This window comes from Passer domesticus, chromosome 25, assembly GCF_036417665.1.
Source record: "Passer domesticus isolate bPasDom1 chromosome 25, bPasDom1.hap1, whole genome shotgun sequence".
NCBI classification, from domain to species: domain Eukaryota; kingdom Metazoa; phylum Chordata; class Aves; order Passeriformes; family Passeridae; genus Passer; species Passer domesticus.
The window spans coordinates 3,205,215-3,226,807 of record NC_087498.1 but is presented as its reverse complement, the minus strand read 5'-3'; the positions used below and the strand labels follow the sequence as shown (position 1 = coordinate 3,226,807).

General features: G+C 48.8%; 2 protein-coding genes across 3 annotated transcripts in view; both read right to left on the bottom strand.

The window, feature by feature from the left end:
• Window positions 1-218: 218 nt before the first annotated feature.
• Window positions 219-12,494, bottom strand: PM20D1 (peptidase M20 domain containing 1). Of its 2 annotated transcripts, XR_010350599.1 has the most exons (14): window positions 12,289-12,494; window positions 10,305-10,391; window positions 9,543-9,775; window positions 7,909-7,995; window positions 7,038-7,171; window positions 6,484-6,603; window positions 5,658-5,733; window positions 5,392-5,453; window positions 5,074-5,152; window positions 3,970-4,041; window positions 3,314-3,482; window positions 2,534-2,633; window positions 1,351-1,847; window positions 219-1,119 (listed from the first exon to the last, which is right to left on the bottom strand). XR_010350599.1 is itself a non-coding variant. In XM_064399034.1 (13 exons), the coding sequence occupies exons 1-13, from the start codon at window positions 12,482-12,484 to the stop codon at window positions 1,718-1,720; spliced, it is 1,545 nt and encodes a 514-aa protein (XP_064255104.1). In that variant the 5' UTR covers window positions 12,485-12,494; the 3' UTR covers window positions 219-1,717. The 2 variants fall into 2 exon arrangements, 1 of the variants encoding a protein (XP_064255104.1); XM_064399034.1 differs by having other exon boundaries at window positions 219-1,847.
• Window positions 12,495-13,870: 1,376 nt separating this feature from the next.
• Window positions 13,871-21,593, bottom strand: part of LOC135286086 (ras-related protein Rab-7b-like) — a 38,208-nt gene continuing 30,485 nt past the window's right edge. The window contains exons 18-26 of the mRNA XM_064399046.1: window positions 20,181-20,287; window positions 19,607-19,676; window positions 19,426-19,518; window positions 18,919-19,035; window positions 18,077-18,394; window positions 17,408-17,462; window positions 16,877-17,022; window positions 16,042-16,119; window positions 13,871-15,179 (exon numbers count right to left, since the gene is read on the bottom strand). Of these exons, the coding sequence (XP_064255116.1) occupies window positions 15,132-15,179; window positions 16,042-16,119; window positions 16,877-17,022; window positions 17,408-17,462; window positions 18,077-18,394; window positions 18,919-19,035; window positions 19,426-19,518; window positions 19,607-19,676; window positions 20,181-20,287 (1,032 nt within the window). The 3' untranslated portion in view covers window positions 13,871-15,131. The remainder of the gene's footprint in view (window positions 15,180-16,041; window positions 16,120-16,876; window positions 17,023-17,407; window positions 17,463-18,076; window positions 18,395-18,918; window positions 19,036-19,425; window positions 19,519-19,606; window positions 19,677-20,180; window positions 20,288-21,593) is intronic.

Below are 21,593 nucleotides of genomic sequence, written 5' to 3'. Positions count from 1 at the left end.
AAAGTGCAGCAAACCAGAAAAGATGCAAACTATTTACTGCCCAACAATGCCTGGCCAGGGTGAGCTGATTTTGTGCAGAAAAGGCAGCAAAGATTAAAGCTGGCTGGAAAATAGGTGGGTTTGTTTTGATGGAAACTTTATGGATTGCTCAGGTGTGGAAATGACTTCACTTCAATTACACAGCTACATAAAAAGACTAAATAATCATCAGAAAAGAATTCACATTCCTTGTTTTATTAGATGAAACTGTCAGTTTTGTTTCAATTATTCAGTGATACAGTTGGAGCCCTCTGGCCACAGTGATAAGATCAGACTACAAATAAATAAGAGAACGGTGGATGGAAAGTATTGGAATCACAGTTCCATCAGTGTTTTTCAGGATACATTTCAGAGTATTTCCTGTACATTCCAGCACATTTCACAGTATGAATTTAGAGCAGAACATCCACCCATTCCAGTGCATAATTTAAGCCCTGAAAAACAGACACATCAGTGCAGCAGGAGGAGCTGCACTGATCCTGCAGCACAGGCACTGGCACTGTCACAGCAGCTTTCAGGCTTTTCTTTGGCTAGCATCACTTTGTTAACTATTTATTGATAGAATTAATTTAATTAACTGATTAAATAAATTATTTGTCTAATTAATACTGGTAACCCCAACTGCCAAGGCCAAGAGAATGTTGAACCCTTTAGTGCTGTCATAGGTAGGCAAGAAGTGCAAGATGAAGCAGAGTCAACATCCATGGCCTGCCTTCCCCAGGGTTCCCAAAAAACTGAGCAGGAAAATGGAAATTGCTTGCACTGGCAGTGAAGGAACAAACCTCTGAGCCCTCTGAACTGGGAGAAACTGAAGGGCTTCACATTCTTCACAATTAAGTTCTCAGAAGAGCAAAGGGGAAGCATAAAGTGATTCAGTGAGAAAAGAGATGAGCAGACAAGGATTTAATTCCTTATTTAAAGGAATCCCTTATTCTGCAATCCCTTATTCTGCCACCCAGTTGCACAACACGCCCTGAGCCACACCATGAGTCAGGGAGGGAAAAAAATCATCACCAAAACGATGGGAAGGAAAGTTTGCAGCACCTCCTCAGTTACAACAACATGGAAGTCCTGGAGTACCTGGAATAGAGTGAGGAGTCAGTGCAGCCATGGGAGTGAACACTGACCCTGGCTCAGAGTACCAGGGATCATCCCCTGGGAAGCAGCTTGGGAGAATCCCCTGGGAAAAGCCCCTGGGAAGCAGCAGTGCCCAGCAGCAGTGCAAGAACCTCTCAGTGTGGCTGCACCAGAGACAGGAACCCTTTCAGCACACCACAAACCCTCCCCAAGAGCTCCTGGCACAGTCCTCACCTGAGAAAGATCCATTCACCATAAAAAAGGAGTTGGTCAGAAGCTCACAGGCTGAGTCACCTTCCAGTGGGGAGTGACTGCTGATTATAGCTTAGATTTTTAGTGATTACCAATTTCAGAGGCTTTAAGTGCTGAAAAAGATTAGTGTCAGATTAATGGCTGCACATCAGACCACGGAGAGCAGAAATCAGGGTTGTTTGTGGGGTTTGGCCAGGTTCCTATCACACAACCAGCACTTTTCCCATCTGTATGCAAACCACAATATAAAAAACCCCAAATTGCAGCTGTAGCTCAATACACAAGACAAAACTGCATCTTCAGCCCCCTGTCCCAGAGTCCACCTGCAGCTGCTCTTCCCAGAAGTCTCTCAGAGCTCGTGGGAGTTGGCGTGGGGCTCTGGAAGTGTCTCAATGTCACAGTTCTTGATCAGCTGAAAGAGGAACTCCACCTGTTTCTCGTAATTCTCAATGGAGATTCTCTCATTCAACCCATGGATCCTGGAAGAAAAAGGACATTTTTCAGGCCAGGGGGAATTTCTGACCCAAGTGCACAAACCCAGCACCCTGCTTGGCTGGGTTGACTTCACAAAGCAGTGCACAGCAGGAAAACACAGCAATATTGGCCAAAAACTGCACTGCAACCAACCCAAATGGACTGACTCAAAGGCTCAGAGCCTTTGTCTGGAAAAAACCTAAAAATCTAATCTTGAAAGAATCCTAATGGCCCATTTCTTGGCCATTCCTGTAGAGCCAGAACACTCCACTCCTGCATCACCTGCACCTCAATAAAATGAGAAATCTAAATAAGCAAACAATCCCTTGCATGATGATGTTGTTATCACATAACTTCAGGACATTTCAAATCAATTCAGAGTGCCAAGTGTCCAAATATGTGGATAAATCTGCAGCACAAGGCCAACTACCAGAACAACACCTCTCACACTGCTGCAGCACACAAAGGATCCACTCAGCACCACAGAATCAAACACCTGAATGGGTCCTGCCTGCATTTGAAGGAACAAAGAGCCAGGGCTGACACTGTCCCAGGGGAATTTCCATCCCCAGCACCCAAATCTGCAGGAAATGGGTGGGCTGACAGCGTGGGAGGCCAAGGTACACAAGGCTGGGTTTCCTTCTGCCCATGGATCTCCTCTTTCCCTGTGCCCAGGTGCAGAGCTCAGTACCTGGGGAGATCATCCTGGTTCAGGAGCACAGGGTTGAACCTGTAAATGGCCTTGGTGACGTTGGTGAAGTGCCTGCTGTCCGTGTTTCCAATGCACGTGCCTGGAAAACAAACCTCAGGTTTGTTCTGCAGGAGAGGAACAACTGAACTTCAAAAAGTGCCCCACCTTTCCCCAGGAGAGAGGAAAAGCAAATGATAACAGTCCTGACTGCATGAAGAGCAGCACTGCAAACATTGATTGGCACATGCTGGAGAACATTCTCCCCTTCAGGAGCAGGAGCTGAACACACAACTCAACCCAGGAACAGCTTTGACACTCAGCCTCCCCAAAAATTTGAGCTTCAAACTTCAATCAACAACTGCACAGTTAGGAAAGAGCTGCAAGAGAGGGAAGGAGCTGGGATCATAAGGAACAATACAGAAAAGCAGGAATGGCTTTGCCAGCTATGAAAACAATAAAAGAAGAACTGAAGCAAGAAGACCTCCTCCTCTCCCTCACAATTCCTTTCTTCCCTGAAGAGATTCCTTTGTATGTGCAGAGAGCCCAATTCAAGGCTCATTGTTTCTGTCAGCTTCCTGTTTGCTTTTTTACTTCCACTACTAAAAAACAACATTAAAACTTTGAAAGCATAAAGAGGGAATGGAATAAAAAGAGGAAAAAACAGCTGTTTCCAGCAGTTAACAGCTGGGGTGGAAGAGTACACAGCAAATGGAAACAAGGCACTGCTGGGGGAGGGAAAAGCAGAAGAGGAAACAATCATCATCATGTGCCTGCTGTCACCTGGGACCACACTGTCAACATCTGGGAAAGTGTCCAGGATGGTTCTTTGAAAAATATGGACTGCAAATGCCTGCTCATCCCAAGGACTGATGGGCAGGGGGTCAAAGGCCTCCACCACATCAATCTTCACTCTGTCATCAGCAATGGTGTTCCTGACTGCCTCCAGCACCTGTGGGTGAAACACAGACACAACAGGAGCACAAGAAATGAGAAAGCAGCCCTTGGAGACATCAGCAGATGTTCAGCTTTCCAGAAAACATCTGTCTGTGAACTGTCAGTTGTGGCTGCACACACAGGCTGAAAGTGTGTGTCAGTCCCCTTCTGAGTGCATGGCTGATACTTCAGCTGAATTCTTTCATCAGATGCACATCTCTGTCTCAAGGCACTGCTGAACTGCTTCAGCCCTGGATGGCAGGAGCTCAGCCTGCTGCTCCTGGAAACCATGGCCAAATAATCCAGAAAAAGCTTCCAGAGAGAGAAACTTCCAGCAAAGGCTTGGGGAGGGAAGAGGTTTTGTACTGACAGCATTTCACAGCTGCCCTGGGCAGGACAGGCCTGTCAGGCCTCCTGAGGAGTGCAGGATTCCCAAACTCCCCCATTCCACATCCCAGATGATCCCAGTGGCACAAAAGCTGAGGAGATGTGAGCAGGGCTACCTCAGCAGCTGTCTCAGCTGAGTGGATCCTGAAGTTCACCGTGGCTCTCGCAGAGGAAGGGATGACATTCACCTGGGAAAAAGGAAGGGCCAAAGTTTAAAAGGAAGTGAAAACCAGAATAAAATGCCAGCTGAAAACTCAGAACTGCTCAAACAACTGCAGGCCTCGGGTGCTCCACTGTTTCCAAGCGTGATGTCTCTTACACTGTAAACCCTATCTAAAATGCAGATAAATACACAAAGAAATATTCATCAAATCAAGAGAAATGAAGTTAACTGTTACTTCTATAGAAGTTTTTATCTTGAGCTAAGATTTCTCCCTTCAGGAAATTTATACTGAGAAATTCTGAAACTTTGGAATTTCTTTAAAGTGATATTTTTACCTCATTGTCACAGTACATGCTTCATATTTGGGTAAATGTAAGTCTCTTAATAACTGATTTTTATTGAACACATAACTCTTCTTACCTACAGACTGAATATTTACAACTTTGTTAAACAAAACCATGTAATCTTTAAAAAAAAAAAAAAACCAAGGAAGCAGGGTGTCACTTCCCTCCTGGCCACTCCGTGTCACTGTTCAGCCACTGCATCTTTTCCTGTCCAGGGATGCTTTTCATTCACAGATTTTTTTAGAGACACACCAAACACAGCCTGTTTGTTTTCCAGGGCTCCAGGATTTTTGGACAGCTCCACCTCCTTATCAGGGCAGGATCTGGCTGTTATCTCTCAGTCCAAGGTGCACATTTAACACACTTCAGGCAAACCCCAGACGTGTGCTGCAAATGTCTGGGTCAGGGAAGTGTTTGTGACTGTGACAGTTTCAAATATTGCCCATGACACTTGTAGGATCATGCAAAAACTGCATTTTCTTGTCTGTGCTGAAATATTAACAATTTTAACAGTGGTGGACAGAGATCAGATACTTCTGAAAGGAAGTGATTTTCAACTGTGATTTTCAAATCCAGGCCATATCTGAGGCAAGAATGAGACTGTGGCACCACACAGGGCCCACACTGACTTAGAACTGGATATAAATAGGTGGAAATTAAATGTCCTAATTGTTTCATCATAATTACACAGAGAAAAACCCAAATGAAAGTACCTTGATTCCTGCATTAAACAGGGTGACTGCAGTGGTCGTTCGGATCAAGGCGTTGGTGGAAGATTTCCAGGCAAGGACTCTACAAAAATAGAAACAATCAAAATTTTTCAGATAAGTTGAATATTGCTAAAAAATAAGCACCATAATTCCACAGTGAATAAGCTGAATGATGGCTTATTCAATTAACAGAGTGGTTATTAACAGGAAACCACTGAATTATCTGAACTATAAAATAACTGATTTCCTGGGAAGATTAGAATGGCTTCATCTTTTAAGGGTGAGAGGCTGGGGATGTTTATCAAGGATCTCTCTTCTTACCTGCTGACAATAGGTGAGAACAGCCACAAATTGCTCATGATGATGTTGAGAGGAAACTTGAACTATGGGCAAGAAACAAAACCATGAATCAGAAAGTTTTCATTCATCAAGAGCACAGTGGAATCACTTGAATATAGACAAAACAATTCCAGCAGGAACAATAATTTGGGAGAAAAACCAGCTATTTTATCCTTTCTACACAACTAAATTCTTCACTGGGTTACTCTGATGGAAATTTGGGAATGAAATCCTGCCTGTCTCCTCACCTCTGCTGCCAGGTGCTCCATAGTCATGACCTCTGGGCCGTAGCCAAACAGGTTGCGCAAGGGATTCTGCTCCAGCCTACAAAACAAATTGTTAATGTTTTCAACACTGAAAAGGTTAAAAAACAACTCTTGGCTGTTATTGCTCCAGAAGGATGTCAGGAATTTGATTTGTGAAATGGATCTCTGTTATTGGAGATGCAATCACACTCTGCTCTGCTGGTAAGTAAATGTGCAAGCACAGCTCCACAGATTCCTGGGCATTCCAGTCACGTGCAGAGATTTCCTTTGAGAAGCAGCAGCAAAAATCCCAAAGCCTGGCATGAAAATCCAGAAAAATAGCACACAAACCCCACCATGTCTGAACATACTAAGTTTTTCTAAAATATGTATTTCTTAGCCAATTTGGTATCTACACAGAGATGTAGAGAAATTATTTCTGCAGTCACATTATGACTTTATTCCGTGTTCATTGGCTTGGAGAATTCCCAGCTGAGGTAGCAGGGATGTGCAGGAACAAATCCTGCCACCCAAACAAAGGAATCTCTGTTGCTACAGAGGAAATTAGGGCAGACAGCACTTGTCTTGCTTTTAAAGAACTGGCTGACACTTGGAACAGCTGAAGTGCAAAGACTCTGCAGACACCTGGCAGTTGTTCCCTGGCTGGGAGGTTCATTTCTGCCCTTCAAAGTGAGCTACAAACTGCAATTTCAAATAGAGACTAGCAGATTGAAAAAGACTCTAAACACAAATATTTAAAAAGTCATTTATCAGTGATTCAGGAGGTTTTTTGACTGTTTTTTACATCAGGTGACAGGGAAATTCTCACCTGGCCATGGCTGCTGCCAGAATGCCAATACTTGTCTCCTTAGGAGGAAAGGATGAATGCCTTGGCTCCTTTTCCACAGTGAAGTTCAGTGTCATTGAACCTTTTTCTGTGACAGCAATCCTGGACAATGATAAATTAATCAATTAATTAACAAATGAATGACGGATGTAATTCCAAACACATACGCACAGACTGTAGATAAAAATAACCACTCTGCATAGTTTCAGAATGATAAAAACCACTCAAGCAGCAACAACAAATCATTAACACAGTGCTTGGATCTCTGCAGGACTGACTCTGGGCTGCTTCTGCAGCGAGCAGAGCTCCACAGCACAGAATTAAAACGCTCAGGGAACATTGTGCCTCTGTCAGCATGGCTGTGACGGGCAGCAGGCAGAGGCTGAAGGTCCCTGCCTTGCACTTTGTGCCACTGCTGCAGCTCCAGCAGCACCAACGCTGCCACACGTCCTGAAAGCATTCTGCAGTGACATCAACAGTGTCATTCATCACTGATTAATGACTGAAAATGAATCACATTCTGTGCTCACTCTTACATAGCCACTGGCTTCTTCACCCCTGCAATGATGCCGTCCAGCACCGCGCTCCCCTCATCCAGCAGGAAGGAGAGTTCCACTCCTCTGGCTTCCAGCAGAGCTGCAATTTTCTTTGCTCCCTTCAGCCCAGACACCTGTGCAATGCAGGCAGAGGAACTGATCAGATCCAGCCAAAACATTGGGAGGAAAACTGGAAAGCACCTTGCTGTTGGCTACAGCACAAAGAATGCATGAAATCCCCTGGGGAACAGCTCCAGAGCAACCACAAAGATCCTTCCAGCAAAATTAACTGGAGATCGTTAATGGCCTGATAGCAGATGAATTTATAGCCATGATGAGGAGTGCTCTCACTGATGAGTCACTGACTGCTGCTTTCATTTGGATATCTCAGAGCTGTAAACTCCACAGATTACAACTGCAGACCTATTTATTTCAACTATTAATAATTCTTTGTCTTTATATTTTGACAGTGCCTAACCAAACCCACCTCCCTGTCCCTGTGCCACTGGAACACATCTGCCAGTTCTTCCTGAACATTTGGCACAACCATGTGAATCTCAACCCAGCTCTGCCTGTCTCCAAAATGGGATTCCTGCTGCACCTTCCTTGCAGAAAAGAATCTGAAGTGACACCCCCCAATGTTCTTTTCCCTTTGCCCATCACACCAACCCCTTTGTGAATGTCACTCCAAGCCAAACAATCAATCCACAACCGTGACCTGGGGCCTGACACAGTATCTCCCCACAGAACCAAGAAAAACAGGAAAGACCTTCCAGCTAAACAATGTTTCAAAATGAAGTCCTGTTACCTAGAGGAACAATGCAAACAGGTTGTTGTTGCAAGGAAAGGAAAGAAAATACCAAGAAAATACCTCCTCGTCGTGGCCAATGCCAACATAGAAGGAGCGGCGGGGTCTGTAATTCCTCCTCAGCAGGAATTCCAGAGCTTGCAGAATGCCCTGCAGGAAAAGCAGAATGTGCTGAACCATCCCTGGGCGGCAATCAGGAGAATAAATGCAGCAGAATGCATGGAAGAGAACTGGGATGCTTTCACAGCCCTTGTGCTGCTCACAGCTAAGCTTTGATTCCTACAGCTCCCACTGAGGATATTCCCATTCCCTGGAAAAGACACTGCAGTGGTTTTGATCAATAATGCTCTGACAGGTGCCAGGGCAGGGACATGAAATACAGAGCAGCTGGTTCAGGGACAAACTGCACAGGGAGCCCCCAGAGGCAGAATTATCCAGGAATTCACTGTTCCCTCACAGTGCCTGTCACACACCCGGACTGGCTTTCTGCAGCTCCCAAATCCAGGCAGTTTAAGGAGCTGCATGTTTTGTAAAGAAGTGCCAAGATGACAGAAACAGAGCAAGAAAATTAATCTGTGCATGAGAAATCAAAAAATCAAATCTACCATTTGCTGTGGCTATATATATATATATATATGTAAAACAATACATTTGCTCTATTACTCCATCTCTCTTTTTCAATTGAAATGACTTAATTTTTCACATATCACCTCAATTGTCAGGACCCATTTTTTGCCATGTTCACTGGAATTGCTGATTTTATTTTTTTTTTTTGGCCATTTGTGGAATTACTTGTGCAGTTCGCAGCAGAATGAAGCACCAACCTAAACTTTTAAGTTTCAATGCTTTGAAATTGATCATTAAACATCCTGAAACTTTCTAGGAGTGTGTCCTGTGTGACACTAAACATCTGTTCAAATTTAAATACAGGGCTGCCATGGAAGTCATCATCAAAGTCAAAAAGGAACATTTTCCGTATTAATTTTTCCATCAACTTTTTCCCCATGAGAAATCTTTCCCAAATCCATCTTTTCTGAATCCATTCCTCCCAAATGTGTTCAGTACAACAGCTCTGTTCTGCCACGGGCTGGATAAAAGATGCAGGGTTGTTTGTCTAGCTTATTAAACAAACACATTTAATTTGAAATTCAAGCCTTTTCCAAGGGCCAGTTTTGGCTTGGAGTGCCTCTGTGACACCTGGGAAAAAGGACAAGGTCTATCCCTGGTTTCAAACACAGCATTTGACAGAGAATTATGGATGGTTTGGGTTGGAAGGGACCTTATAGCTCATCCTGTGCCACAGGCAGGGAAACTTCCACTATCCCAGGCTGCTCCAACCTGGCCTTGGACGCTCGCAGGGATGGGGCAGCCATGGATTCTCTGGCCACCTGTGCCATAAAACTTTAAACTGGCATTTAACCAAACACATCTGCATCTGTGAATATGATTCTCCAGATTCTTCACAGCTTTTAAGCCTCTTTTCTTCAGTAACAGTGAAGAATGAGTGAAAACACTCCATCTTTAGGGAAAGCCGGGAGAAAACTGCAGGACTTGGAATTGATCCAAACCAGGAACTGATCCCCAGCAGAAAGAGGGGCGAGAGAGAGACACCAGAGTGAACTCCCAGAGGCTGGGCTGCTCCCCTGTGCCTCTCCCAGGCCGTGGCTGTGTGGAAGGACATTACCAGGCACACGCACAATGGCAGAGTTTTTGTTATCCAGCGCTCCTCGTCCGTAGATGAAACCTTCGTGCTCTGCAGCTGAGAAGGGAGGGAAATCCCAGCCCTCGGGGGCAGCAGGCACCACATCCATGTGTGCCAGCAGCATGTAGGGCAGCAGGCCAGGGGCAGAGCCCTCGACTGTAAACAGGTGGCTGTATTTCCCAACCATTTCATGGTGGATGAACTTGGAAGAAAATACAGCCGGGAAGACTGTTAAGAAAAAAAAATTAAAGACACATGTAAAAAAAATTAACAATAATGGCCCATTTTAGCACTATTCCATAGAGTTGTCAGCTAGGTAGCATTGGGGGGAACTGTAAATAAGACTGGCCACAGCAGAGAATAAAACTTCTCACACTTCTACCAATCCATCTCATTTGGGATTTGAAACTCTCCCAAACAAAAGGAGAATTCTTGTTCAGCAGTGCTGCAGCTCTTTTGCAGGGAGCAGTGATGGAACTGCCCAAAAATCAGGTTGAAGCAGCAGCAGCCATCCTCTTTTACTTTCTTTATGGCATTTAACCATCTCAAGGACCAAAAACCACCATTACAAGAAGTCTTTTGAACTTTTGGGGCCATTGATACCACTGCTACAGAGGGGACCCACACGTAACATTTCTGACAGGTCTTTCTTCAGGAAAAATAAAAAAATCTCTTATATTCAGGAATGATACATACTGTCTTCAATTTGTTTATGAAAATGGAGCAGCAGAGATTGCCAAGACTGAAAGTCCAGTACCTTTCTGAATGTAACTCCCAAATTCTGCCATGGCAGTTGTATTCAAATCCTCTGGAGACCTGGACACAGTTGGGATTTTAATGGCCCCTTCAAAGAAACACAGAACAGAAATCACTCAACACCAAAACCAAACAAAGCTCGAATTGCACTTCAAAAGTGGAAGCACATTTATGTTCCTGAGTGCTTTTCCAGGCTTTAAACATTATTTCACAGCACAGCACGAGCTGCCATGACCAAAAAGAGACTGATGTGCTTCAGCTGGGCCGTGCACAGGCAGCCACCAGCATTTCCTAACAGCTCAGCCCAGGCATCTCTCCAGACAATGTGACTCCACTTTTCATGCTGAAGTGTTGAATGATATCCTTAGAAATGCTACTGTCCAGGAGCAGCTGCAATTTGCTTGGGTGATGATTCCCCAGAGCCACAGGCTCCTCTGGCAGCTGAGCTGGCAGTGCAAGGCTCTTTCTCAAGAGTTAAGCAGGTTGTGATGGTTGTTACACCTCCATACTGCTTTATAAATTAACCTGTATAAACAGACAGGTTTTTGGTCTGTCATTTAAACAGGCTCTCCAACATCCAGTCCCTGTCCTGCAGAACATGGGAGTAACTCAGCCCCAGCTGCCTTTCCAAGCAGCAGCTGCCAGGAGAGGTTATGGATTCTTTTGAGGTCGTGTGATTCATGAATTAACACAAAAATCTATTGTGAGCCTTCATTTTCCCATTAAAAAAGAATGCAAACACGATTTGCTAGGCAATAAATCCTACAAGCCAGCAAGGTATGAGGTTCACACACAGGGTTTTATCACTTGGTGCCAGATTGTGGTTTCCTGCACAGTGCCAGCCCTACTGAGAGCTAAACCCCTCAAATCTCCTACGTCAGACAGCACAAACAGCCCAGCACTGGTGAGCAAGAACAGGAAAGGGAGAAAATCCCCACAGTGACTTATGCAGTGGACAAAGGGATGTCTGGAAACGCCTTCACGGGTGTCTGGCAAAATTCTGTGTGTACAAGCAGGAAACGGTGGAGAAAATCAACACAGGGCAAGAATTGGCTCAGGAGAAGCACAGGATCGCTGAGGCTGGAAAATCCCTCTGGGATTACTGAGTGCAAGCTGTGCCCGATCCCCACCCTGAGCACTCAGTGCCACCTCCAGGGACGGGCACTCCAAACCCCCTGGGCAGCCCCTTCCAGCCCTTTCCAGGAGGAAATTCCTGCTGATGTCCACCCTGAGCCTCCCCAGCCCAGCCTGAGGCCGTTCCCTCTCCTCCTGTCCCTGTTCCCTGGGACAAGATCCCAAATCCCCCCCGGCTGTCCCCTCCTGGCAGGGAGTTGTGCACAGCCACAAATTCCCCCTGAGCCTCCTTTGCTCCAGGCTGAGCCCCTTCCCAGCCCCCTCAGGACTCCCCAAACCCTTCCCAGCCCCCTCAGGACTCCCCAAACCCTTCCCAGCCCCCTCAGGACTCTCCAAACCCTTCCCAGCCCCCTCAGGACTCCCCAAACCCTTCCCAGCCCCCTCAGGACTCTCCAGACCCTTCCCAGCTCCCTCAGGACTCTCCAAACCCTTCCCAGCCCCCTCAGGACTCTCCAAACCCTTCCCAGCTCCCTCAGGACTCTCCAAACCCTTCCCAGCTCCCTCAGGACTCTCCAGACCCTTCCCAGCTCCCTCAGGACTCTCCAAACCCTTCCCAGCCCCCTCAGGACTCTCCAGACCCTTCCCAGCTCCCTCAGGACTCTCCATTCCCCTCCCTGGACTCTCTAAGCCCTTCCTGAATTGCAGCGCTCAGAACGGGACACGGCGCTCCAGGCGTGGCCTCAGCAGCGCCCAGCACAGATTTTCAATCACTTCCTTAGTCCTGCTGTGACTCCTTCCATGGAAAGCACCCTGTCAGCGGCTGCCTCCACACGCGCCCCGTGCCCTGGGTCCCCCCTGAGGAGGGGCCGGTCCCGGGGCGAGGGGGGCTCACAGCGCTCGGGCCCCCTCACCTCGCAGCGCCTCCTTCAGCTCCCGCCGCTCGCCCGCGCTGAGGGCGGCGGTGCCGGCGCTCCGTGCCCAGAGCCGCGGGAGCCCGGCCGGGGCTCGCAGCACGAAGGCGCGGAGCAGGACGGCGGCCGCCAGCGCCAGCAGCACCGAGCCCAGCGCCAGCAGCGCCACCGCCACCGCCCGCCGCCCGCCCGCCATCACTGACCGCCGCGCCCCCGCCGCTGATGGGCGTGAGCGGGAGCCAATCGCCACCCGCCTCGTCAGCACGGCGACCAATGGGAGTGGAGGGGAGGCGGGGTTGAACCGCTCCTCTCGCGGGGGCTGCTGGGAGTTGTAGTTTGCAGCGGATGTGGCGGCGGTAGAGGGGAGTGCGGAGTTGAGGAATGGTTTGCATTGGAAAGGATCTTAAATCCCATCCCATTCCACCCCTGCCGTGTCAGGGACACCTTCCCCTGTCCCTGGGTGCTCCAAGCCCTTTCCAGCCTGGCCTTGGACAATTCCAGGGGTGGGACAGCCACAGCCTCTGTGGGCACCCTGTGCCAGGGCCTGCCCACCCTCACAGGGGAGAATTTCATCCCAATACCCTCGGGTGCTGCTCCCAAAGGATGGGGACAAAATGAGTTCGTGTGGGGAATAACCATCCCCAGGCTCATTGGGGGCACAAGTGAGGCAGGAGAATGCCAGGACTGCCCAAGGGACAGCCCAGGGAGTCTCTGTTGTGCAGCCCCACTCCTGACAGACTTTAAATCCACCTGCTTTTCAAAATATGTCACTTCTTTCCTTGGTTCCACCAACTAGCACAACAAAACACTCCTTATTCCCTTCTTTACAGCTGTTCTGAACAGAATGTGAAGATTAATCCCAGCTTCCCATGGCACAAACTGTCCCAGTATGCCAAAGCCCAGATGGGAACAGCCCTGGTAATCCTGCCCCTGAGTCAGCAGAAGAGGACAATGATTGTTCACACATTCTTTATTATCAAAAAAAAAAAAAAAGAAAGAACGAAACAAACATTAAATTAAATAAATTACAAACATTTCTGAGATGGTTACACATCATGCATTTACCAAGTAAGGCTTCAGAGCCAAAACATATCAACCTCACTGTTACTTACTTAAGAGCAATGATGGGAATATTTTACTGGAAGTGAAAATATTTCACCAATGTGACTTTGAGCTCCCCTAATTCTCTGCCCAGGCACTTGGGAATTATGACTTTGGCCACATTGTGCCTCCAGCAGTGCCATTTACCTGCTGGTGTTGCATTTATTGCCAGAACTGACCCAGAATTTGGCTACGGAAATGGGATTTCCTTCTGCCTGGGTCATGATTTGCAGGAGAGCCACTGCTGCTCTTTCTGAGCCATTGCTCGTGACATCCCACCCCATTTCTTGCAGGAAGTTCAGGAAATACAATCTGGTTTATGCCTCTGCATTTGGATTCCTGCATTTGGCCTGTCAGACCCCAGGCTGGGAAAGCAAACTCCTGTAAAGAATTCTCAGTGTAGAGCTGGGAACTGGAACTTCCCTCTTTTAACGTGATGCCACCTCAGAGACCCAGAAATATTGATCAGGAAAGTTTCTTGTTGCTCTACACCAATTTCTTCGTCGTCTTTCTTTCAAAATTATCACTTTTTTAAAGGAGCACTCAGGCAGTACAAAAGGCCATGAGGAATCACCCTCAAAGATCATTTAAGAGGCTTAATCTCTTGCTTTTACCTTGTAAAACAAGCTATACATGGAGATTTCTGGAGAAACCACTGTTGTCTCAGACTAAAATAAGTCATAACCATCAGCTAGTGGGGTTTTCTGCCCTCCTTTGGTTTTATTACTCTCCTGCACCACATAATCAGAAATTGAGGTAGAGAAGTGGTGACTTGGTTATTGAGATGTGACATAAAACCAAGCTGGCAGGCTGTGCTGTTGTTCCCTTCAGTGACTGTCTAGCAAGGATGGTTCAGGAAGCTCTATTTTCCTTAAAAATGAGACATGTGGGAGCTGCAGAGAAGCCCCAGGAAGCCTTCAGCAATCAGCTCAACAACGTCTGTGTCCTTCAAAACCATACACTAAAGCTTGCTTATATTTGTAGCATTTTAGAGTATTAAAATAGAAATAGCTTTTTAAAAATAGAATCTGTTTTCATGTACTCAACCCACTGGGCAGGCAGGACAATGTGCACATAATTCTTATTTCTGAGCACACACCTGTCCTATTAGTAAGAAAAAATAGATGTATTTCAGAATTTAGCCCTGCTGAGAGAGTCCTGAGGTCTTTGGGGTGCCAGAAACACAGCAGTGGTCCGAGGCAGTGATTTTTGGGATGCTGGGGCACAGAAGAGGAGAGGCAGAGGCTGCAGAGAACGCAGGGAGATTGGAGGGCTGCAGTCCAGCCCCCGGGTCAGTGCACATCAGAGAGCAGCAGCAGCTGGCAGAGCTGCCCTGCCACACCTCCTGAAGTGAACCCTGAGAGGCTTTCAGCGTTTGCTGGGGTTTCACTTCGTGGGGAAACAGGGAGGAGGGAAAGGCGAGGAGCAGGATGGCCAGGCGATGCAATTCCAGCTGGGCAGAGGATGGTGAGGGGCAAAGGGTGGCTGAGCATCCCCTGAGCTCAGGCCCCTGCCTGCAGCTGAGAATCCACGAGATGGCATCTCCCGAGCTCCTGCTGCCCCAGCTGGCTCTGCCTGCTCAGAGTGCCACGAGCAGAGCAGGGAGGAGGGAGGATCTGGCAGCTCTGGAGGGTGATGGCCTCGTTGCAAACCCGTCGTGTCCCCAGGCAGAAGCACAGCTCTCCACGGAGGGGTGGGAGAGAGGAGTCTCCTCTGCAGGGTTTGCCCGGCGCTCGCTGTGCTCACAGAGCTGTCTGGGTCTCTGAGTGGAACATGCTCCCAAACATCTCCTAAAGGGCACAGACGATGAGCAGGGTCAGGGTTGGTGACACAGCTCGGTGTCGTTGTCACACAAACACCCCCAGGGGCTCCAGCTCCATGCTTCCAGCTGGGCATGGACAGCACGGGGAAGGGCAGCCCAGGAGGGGAGCTCCCCCCAAGGCCCACATCTGGGTGAAAATCACTGCAGCATTCACAAAACCTGTGCTGAAAATCTTCATTGATGACTTTTCTTTTGGGCATGAACCAAACCTGGTTCTGTGAGTTCCCCCCAGTGTGTGCAGACCACAAGTCAGGCTGAACCTGAGCTGTGTGGCCCAGAATGACTGAAGGGCTCCTCTGCACAGAGGATGAGCGGGGTCAGGGCTGGTGCCAGAGTGACACAGCTCGGTGTTATTGTCACACAAACACCCCCAGGAGCTCCAGCCCTTCTCCATGCTTCCAGCTGGGCATGGACAGCACGGGAAGGGCAGCCCAGGAGGAGAGCTCCTCCCAAGGCCCACATCTGGGTGAAAATCACTGCAGCATTCACAAAACCTGTGCTGAAAGTCTTCACTGATAACTTTTCTTTTGGGCATGAACCAAACCTGGTTCTCTGAGTTCCCCCCAGTGTGTGCAGACCACAAGTCAGGCTGAACCTGAGCTGTGTGGTCCAGAATGACTGAAGGACTCCTCTGTGGGGTGACCTACCTACCCCTCATCCAGGTGCCTTCCAGAGCTCCTCAAGACAGAGATTTAATATTCTATTTACAATTAACCTTCTGAAGCACTGCAGTTACTTGCAGATGATTTCCCATCTAACCAATCGCAATCAGAAGTCCCAATTTCTGCCTCATACCCACGGCTGCAGTGACCCCTGGCACTCCAACTCACCTCCTCCAGGTTCTTGTACTCTGCACTGCCCTCGTCCACAGACTCGTCATAGATGGAGAGCTCTGTTTGGGTTGGCCTCTGTGCAGGGAAGAGTTGAGTGCACAAATTAGCAGAGTGCAAGGTCAAAAAGGAGTGAAAACAGTGACTAAGCCAGGCCTAAAAGGTGACCCATGCTCTAAAGGCAATGCCCAGGAGAAGGGGCACAGGAGGAGTCCTGCTCCAGGTGTTTATCTGCGTTTGCCTATCGCCCTGGCTTGATAGGAGATACCTTAACTCCTCCTGGGGAGATAAAGGTGCTACTGGTGCCAACTCCAGCTGGCACACGATAAACCAACCCCTGTTTGGGGACAGAGCCTGTCTGACACGGTGCCACAAGCACGGGCCACATTCCTGCCTCAGAATTCCTCCTGTTCTCCTCCCACCAATGGAGCACTCGTGGGTTCCAGGACTATTCCAGCTGCACGAGCTTTGCCTTCATTTCTTCATCACTGGGGGCCAAATTCTGCCTTTGCCTGTTCCAACCAGCACCAAACTGAAGGCACAGTGCTGGAACAGCTCTTCTGGTTCCTCCAGGCTGGCACAGCGCTCATCTCTCAGCCAGGGGTTTGTGTAAACCATTGACACTTCTGAATTCCCATGGAAATCCATTCCATCACAAGCTGCTGGGCCTGTACACAACAACTAGAATATTAAATACTTCGCTGGTTTTAGGCCTTTACCACTCAAAATAAACATGAAGCTTCTTTAGGTGCAGTAGCAATTTGTGATTTTTCATTGTGCTGACACAGCCTGGAAGCCAAAGAGGAGAATCCCATGGGCTGGGGAGCAAATTTACCTCTTCCAAGATGGGCGGGTGGACAAATTCCCTGATGCTGGCCAGTGCAAACAAAACAGCATCGTGGATGGTCAGGAAGATGTGACTTCTGTCCAGGCCTCCTTCCTCAAACACTCCCCCTGTGCTGATGTCATCGTACACCTGGGCTGGAGAAAGGAGACAGCTGAACGAGGAGGAGAGCACAGGAGGAATTCTGGAGGTGTGTGGGGCTGCTGGGGTCCTCTGAGCTAAGGCAAGGCTCAGAAGAAGCAGGTTTGCAGCAGAAATGAGTGTGGGGATCTGTTTTCCTGCATGCTGAGTGTGGAGATGTCCCAGCCTTATAACTTCACAAATGAAAACATTGATTTCGCACACAGAGAACAGTGATTCTCTTTCCTTTCTTCTGTTTTCTCCTTTAATCTGTTCTGCCCTGGTCCAGCTAAGGACTGACATCTCACAGTTTGAATAAAGAACAGAAAAGGTTCTGCTGTTTGTCAGGAGCTCAGAAATGGGGGAAGATCCCATGGAAATGTGTTCTTTGGGGATGCTTACCATGCACGTTTGCCAAGAACACTTTGATCCCAATCTTCTGGTAACTGGAACACAACTGGAAGGGATGAGATGGGAGAGAGAGGATTAAAAACACTGCTGCTCCAGCTTCGTGTTTATGCATAAAGACTTTTATCAGCGCTGGGGCTGAAGGAGAAAATCAGAGATGCAGAAGAGGAGAAGCCACACAAGTGGAACACAAGGCCTGTGAGGAATCGCTGAGGGAGCTGGGGGTGCTCAGCCTGGAGAAAAGGAAACTCAGGGGTGAACTTATCACTCTCTACAGTTCCCTGCAAGGTGCCTGTGCTCAGCTGGGGCTGGGCTCTGTCTGCAGGCACTGACACAGCCAGAGCACACAGCCTCCAGCTGCACCAAGGGAAATACAGGCTGGATATCAGGGAAAAGTTTTTTACAGGAAGGTGATAAAGTTCTGGAATGGCTGCCCGGGGAGGTGGTGCAGTCACCATCCCTGGTGTGTTTAACAAAGCCTGGATGTGGCACTGGGGGCCAGGGTGCAGTTGAGGTGTTGGGGCTGGGTTGGACTCGATGATCTTTGAGGTCTCTTCCAACCCGGTGATTCTGTGAATTCTGTGATTTGAGGCACGTAAACACCTTTGTGTGAGAGAGCAGAAGGTCCCTGCTGCCCAGCTGTGTTGGCAGCACAGCACCCACCTTGCTCAGCGCCTTTGTGCCCATCAGATCCACGAAGCACACCCCGCTCATGTCCAGGATGATGGTGTGGAAGCTGAGGTAGGGCGGTGCTGTCAGCACAGGGTCGGGCTCTGCCGCGGGCAGGACGCTGAGGGTGCTGCCCTGCAGGGTGCTGCTGCTGCCCAGCTCCCCAGGGCTCTGCCCTGGCCCAGCCCCGGGGGCAGCAGGGCGGAATGTGACGTAGGAGATGCTGGCACCGTTGGCAGTGGTCTGGTTGTTGTTGGTGTCTGTTGGAGAGGCGCTCTCAAAGTCCTTCTGCAGCTCTTGCAAAGACAAGGTCTGTGGCAGAGCAGAGGTGCAGAGTCAGGGCAGGGCACAGGTGGGGTGCTGCCAGGTGACTGCACCTCTACCCACTGATAGGAAGGGTTTTAATCTGGACTAACTCCAGCCTGGCTGCCCCTTGGGGCTGGAATTAATCAGGATAATTTGCATGATTCATTTATTTCAAAACTGCTCAGCATTGCAAAGCAAATGGGGCTGAGGTGACTGAGAAATGGGCTTTGAAAGGGCACCTTGGGGCTGCACTGCTGGCACAGCCCCAGAGAAGGAGGCCAGAGTTGCCTGGTTTCTGCAGATTGCTCCCCATGTTCCCATGCCAGCTTCCCAGCCATTCCCAGCTCTCCTGCACCTTCAGGTTTGGGGAGGAATGGAGGCGGAGGTGGGGAGGAAAGGGGATGAGAGGTGGGAAATGTGGCCAGGAAAACAGTGCAGGAAATCCCATGTCAAGGGGAGCCGTCTGATGGAGACTTGGGGTTGTACTCATGGACAGAGAGACCTTTTTGGGAGCTCAGCAGCTGAGTTACCTTGTTCTCCTTCAGCAGGAATTTTGGGAGCTTTGCTGGTGGTTGTGCTGTGCCCTTCCCCTGCTTTTTCACAAATTTCCTCCTGGCCAAGTACACCTTGCCAGGATCCACCCCTGTCTGTGGGAAAGAGAGATTTTTTCCTTTTAAAGTCTGTTCCAAGAGTCAGGAGCTGCTGTTCCTTCCCTGGCATTTCCCAGCCTGGAGTGGGTGATCCTGATGGCATCCAAACATCTCCTGGAGCTTGGGGAACCTGCACATGCAGGGAGAGACTTGGAATAGCAGGATGCCCCTGTTTTGGCAGAGCTTGGAGAAGGAACCTGGCAGGATTTGGGCACAACCTCTAAAATGAGCTCTGCAAACGGCCCTGAGGAGGATTGAGGAGTAGAGAGTGGATGTGACCACTGTCCATGATCACCCACAGCTTAATTACCCCTGTGTAGCACCACAGGAGAGAGCAAGGTGGTTTGGGACTGGCTTCAGGCAGGGATTTGTGGAGGAATTGCTCACCTTGGCTATAATTTTCTCCCGGAATATCTCTGAGTTGGCAAAATACAGCGGCGAGCAGTAGGTGATGATTTTAATCCCATTCACTTCATGGACCTGCACCAGAGACAGGAGCTCAGAGCAGGCCTGGGCACCAGTGGCAAAGAACAGCACTTTCTCTGAGGGGGTTCTGTCTGCAGCTCACCTTGTTGTAGGTTTTGGGGTTCTTGTAGATGTCAGTGGAAGTCACCTGGCCCAGGGCAGAGCCGTTGCGGCTGCAGAAAAGAAGGGATCAGCATTAGGGGAAAGAAAACTGCTTCTGCTTCACATTCCATCCCAGGATTTGAACATTTGCTTTGTGAAAACTCTTACATTTCACCCCTGCAGAGTCTACAGGGCAAAAAAAAAGAGCCAGTATTTTGAGGTGCCGGACTGGGAAATATTAAAAAAGGTCTTTGAGGGATTAAAAGTGGTGAGAAGACCTCACGCCAGGGCCCTGCACGCAGACAGGACTCGCTCTTTTTGTGAGCTAGGAACTGTGTGGGGTGAAGCAAACCCCTTGAGGCTTCCCCTTGCCCTGGGATGTGCACGGGAGCGGGAATGCAGGCCGTGAACTGGCGCCTGCCATTCCTGTTTGCACATTCCGGCCGGGACACCTGCACTCCCCGGGGCTCCTGCCGCGCGTTCCGCGGGCCAGAGGTCGCTCCTAAAAAATCACCTGTCCCTCCTTCTGCCCCTGGCAGATCTCCCGTGCTCCTGGGGGGCCACGAGGTACTCACAACTGGGTGTGGAAAACCACGACGAGCACGGAGAAGCCCACGCCCACCGCCACGCCGTAGGGGAGGCTCAGGAAGAACGCGGAGAGGAAACTCACGAGCCAGACCAGCTGCAGGGAGAGAAGGGAGAGAAGAGATGAGCCACGGGGACGTGGAGGGAGATGGGTGGGAAAGGGGTGGGAAATGGATGGGAAATAGGTGGGAATAAGGGTGGGAAAATGGGTGGGAAAAGTGGATGGGAAATAGATGGGAAAAAGGGTGGGGAAAATGGAGGGGGGAAAATGGAGGGGGGAAAATGGATGAAAAGAATGGGTGGAAAAAATGGGTGGCAAAATGGGATGAAAAAAGGGGATGGAAAAAGGGGATGGGAAAATGGTTGGAAAAAGGGGGTGGAAAAGTGGATGGGAAAAATGGGTGGGAAAAATGGGCGGAAAAACGGGATGAAAAAAGGGGATGGAAAAGTTGATGGGAAAATGGTGGGAAAAAGGGGATGGAAAGGTGGATGGGAAAAGTTGATGGGAAAAATGGGTGGGAAAAATGGGTGGGAAAAATGGATGGGAAAAATAGATGGGAAAATGGAGGGGAAAATTGGATGGGAAAATGGATGGGGAAAATGGGTGGAAATATGGGTGGAAAAAATGGATGGCAAAATGGCATGAAAAAAGGGGATGGGAAAATGGTTGGAAAAAGGGGATGGGAAAGTGGATGGGAAAAATGGGTGGGAAAATGGATGGCAAAAATGGCGCTGTGCTGCTATCCTGGGCTCTCAAACCCTCCCAGCTCAACACGAATAGGCCAAACCCTGAATTCTGCAGCTGTTCTAATGCTGCAGTTGCTGCATGTTTTAGAGTGAACTGTCCTTGCTGGGAAGTTTGCCAGGAGCCCCAGTTTCTTTCCAGGGCATTTCTCCACGGCTGCTCGAGCTCCTGCTCCACTCATTCCACCCAAAAAGGATCAGCCTGGCTCGTCAGGAAGGGGCTCCTGCAGACCCCACCATCTGCTGCCCCCTGCTCCAGCCCCAAGCAGCTCCTGCTGTCAGCCAGAGCAGTTCAGAAAAAATCAGAAATATCTCTCTGAAAACTGCCTGAGCACCTGCTAGAAATGGCCTGAACACAGAGAGGATTCGATGGCCAGGTATGACAGAGGAGACCAAAACCTGCTCCACTCCAGCTCAGAGCTCTGCCATTTGTCATTTTTATGTGTTAGCACTCAAGCATCTCTCTCCAGATGAGATCAGTCCTGCCCTGCATTTAAACACCCCCTCTGAAAATCATTATCAGCTTGTTTTAATCCCATCCTCAAAACGAATAAAAACTGACTTTGACCTTGGATGAATAAGGGTAACTTTGATGACTTCAATATCTTAATTTGTATTCATTTGGTGCATAAATGGAAAGGAAAAGCTTCCATCCATCC

Excerpts from the sequence above, each read along its gene's own strand:
- PM20D1 (XM_064399034.1), bottom strand. The coding sequence starts at position 12,484 with ATGGCGGGCGGGCGGCGGGCGGTGGCGGTGGCGCTGCTGGCGCTGGGC. Across the intron at positions 7,996-9,542 it reads ATAACAAAAACTCTGCCATT|GGCATTCTGCAAGCTCTGGA; the intron begins GTGCGTGTGCCT and ends CTTTTCCTGCAG. Across the intron at positions 7,172-7,908 it reads GCATTGGCCACGACGAGGAG|GTGTCTGGGCTGAAGGGAGC; the intron begins GTATTTTCTTGG and ends TGCATTGCACAG.